This window comes from Rhagoletis pomonella, unplaced genomic scaffold, assembly GCF_013731165.1.
Source record: "Rhagoletis pomonella isolate Grant_MI unplaced genomic scaffold, Rhpom_1.0 Rhpom_scaffold_00010, whole genome shotgun sequence".
NCBI classification, from domain to species: domain Eukaryota; kingdom Metazoa; phylum Arthropoda; class Insecta; order Diptera; family Tephritidae; genus Rhagoletis; species Rhagoletis pomonella.
In genome coordinates this window covers 8,938,286-8,939,517 of record NW_023458564.1, presented here as the reverse complement: position 1 = coordinate 8,939,517, position 1,232 = coordinate 8,938,286, and the positions used below count along the sequence as shown (strand labels likewise).

General features: G+C 39.7%; 1 protein-coding gene across 1 annotated transcript in view; it reads left to right on the top strand.

The window, feature by feature from the left end:
• The window catches only part of LOC118746495 (protein Spindly-like), a gene marked incomplete at its 3' end in the record, with an annotated part of 2,632 nt that extends 1,403 nt beyond the window's left edge, over window positions 1-1,229 (top strand). The window contains 3 exon segments of the mRNA XM_036480343.1: window positions 1-108; window positions 444-542; window positions 629-1,229. Of these exon segments, the coding sequence (XP_036336236.1) occupies window positions 1-108; window positions 444-542; window positions 629-1,229 (808 nt within the window).
• Window positions 1,230-1,232: the final 3 nt, after the last annotated feature.

The window sequence follows — 1,232 nt, the reverse complement described above, 5'->3', positions numbered from 1 at the left end:
GCAAATTGAGGAATTAGAGAAGCAATTGCATGTGACACAGGATCGGCTAAGTGACTTAGCCGCTGATAAAGGCGTTGCGTGGATTGATTCGATGCTGAGTTTTTGCAAGTACGCATTACCTGTTAGAGTTGTAAATTGTGTTACTCGTTTAAGTAGCGCTGCTTGGAAAATCTTTAGTTATAGTCGGCTATATTGTGCAGTAGAGATGGGCGTTGCGCTTTGTTTTTAGATGCATAATGATATACCTAGTTAAAAACACTTCACCTCCATCGTTTATATTCCATCATTTTTGTACATTGTATGTTTATTTCAGTTCCTTTATAAATTTGTTTATTGTAGGTTTATTTAAGCTCCTTTATAAATTTGTTGGCTTTGTGTGTTTATGGTTAAGGCTTGTGTGTTCTTCACACAGAAATTTTAACTTTCACCACCCATTTATTTAGACAAGAAACTGATGATCTGAAGACACAACTTCATGGCGTGCGGATTCAGAAAGCAAGTTTGGAAGAGCAGCTACGCAACGTGCAACAGGAGATGACACGGTATGTAGCTTTAATGTATTAAAAAAAAAAAACAATTTAGATTGGTAAAAAGTTAATAACTGTACTTATGCATCGAAATTAAATAGATGGCGCTTCGAAGCATTGAAAACGCGTTGTGTACTGCTCGACAGAGAGAATATTTTAAATGAGAATGACATTAAATTCAAGGCTATCCATGCCATGGAGTTCAACATCAGTCAGAAAGAACAGGAAATCGCACGCCCACGTATTGTACACGCCTCACCCGGAACACCGCAAGTCATGACACCCATAGCCGCTACAACAACAACAGCACCCACAGACAGAATACCTAGTTTTGTTGGTACTCCATTGACATCGACTCCAACTGAAGGCAATGCAACACTAATCAACACCCCACCGGGTATTATTTCGAATGCGGTAAAACAGGAGTTTGATGTTAAAAACCCAGCTGAAATGACCCCGTTATTTGAGAAAATAAAGCTTGAATGTAGAGAAAACGATGAAATGTCTCAAGAGCAGAATGATTCAAACATATCTTTGGCAGCTGGAGGTGTTACCAAAATGTCACCTTTGCAAGAGCTTGCCATTGAAAGCAATTCCTTGGCAAATGAATTAAGAATGCTACCACCGACCCATGACAAGAAGATACCGCCTAGCCTGGATGTGCAACCCGGCCGTTCGATTCTGTCAAAGAAACGCGACGATTTA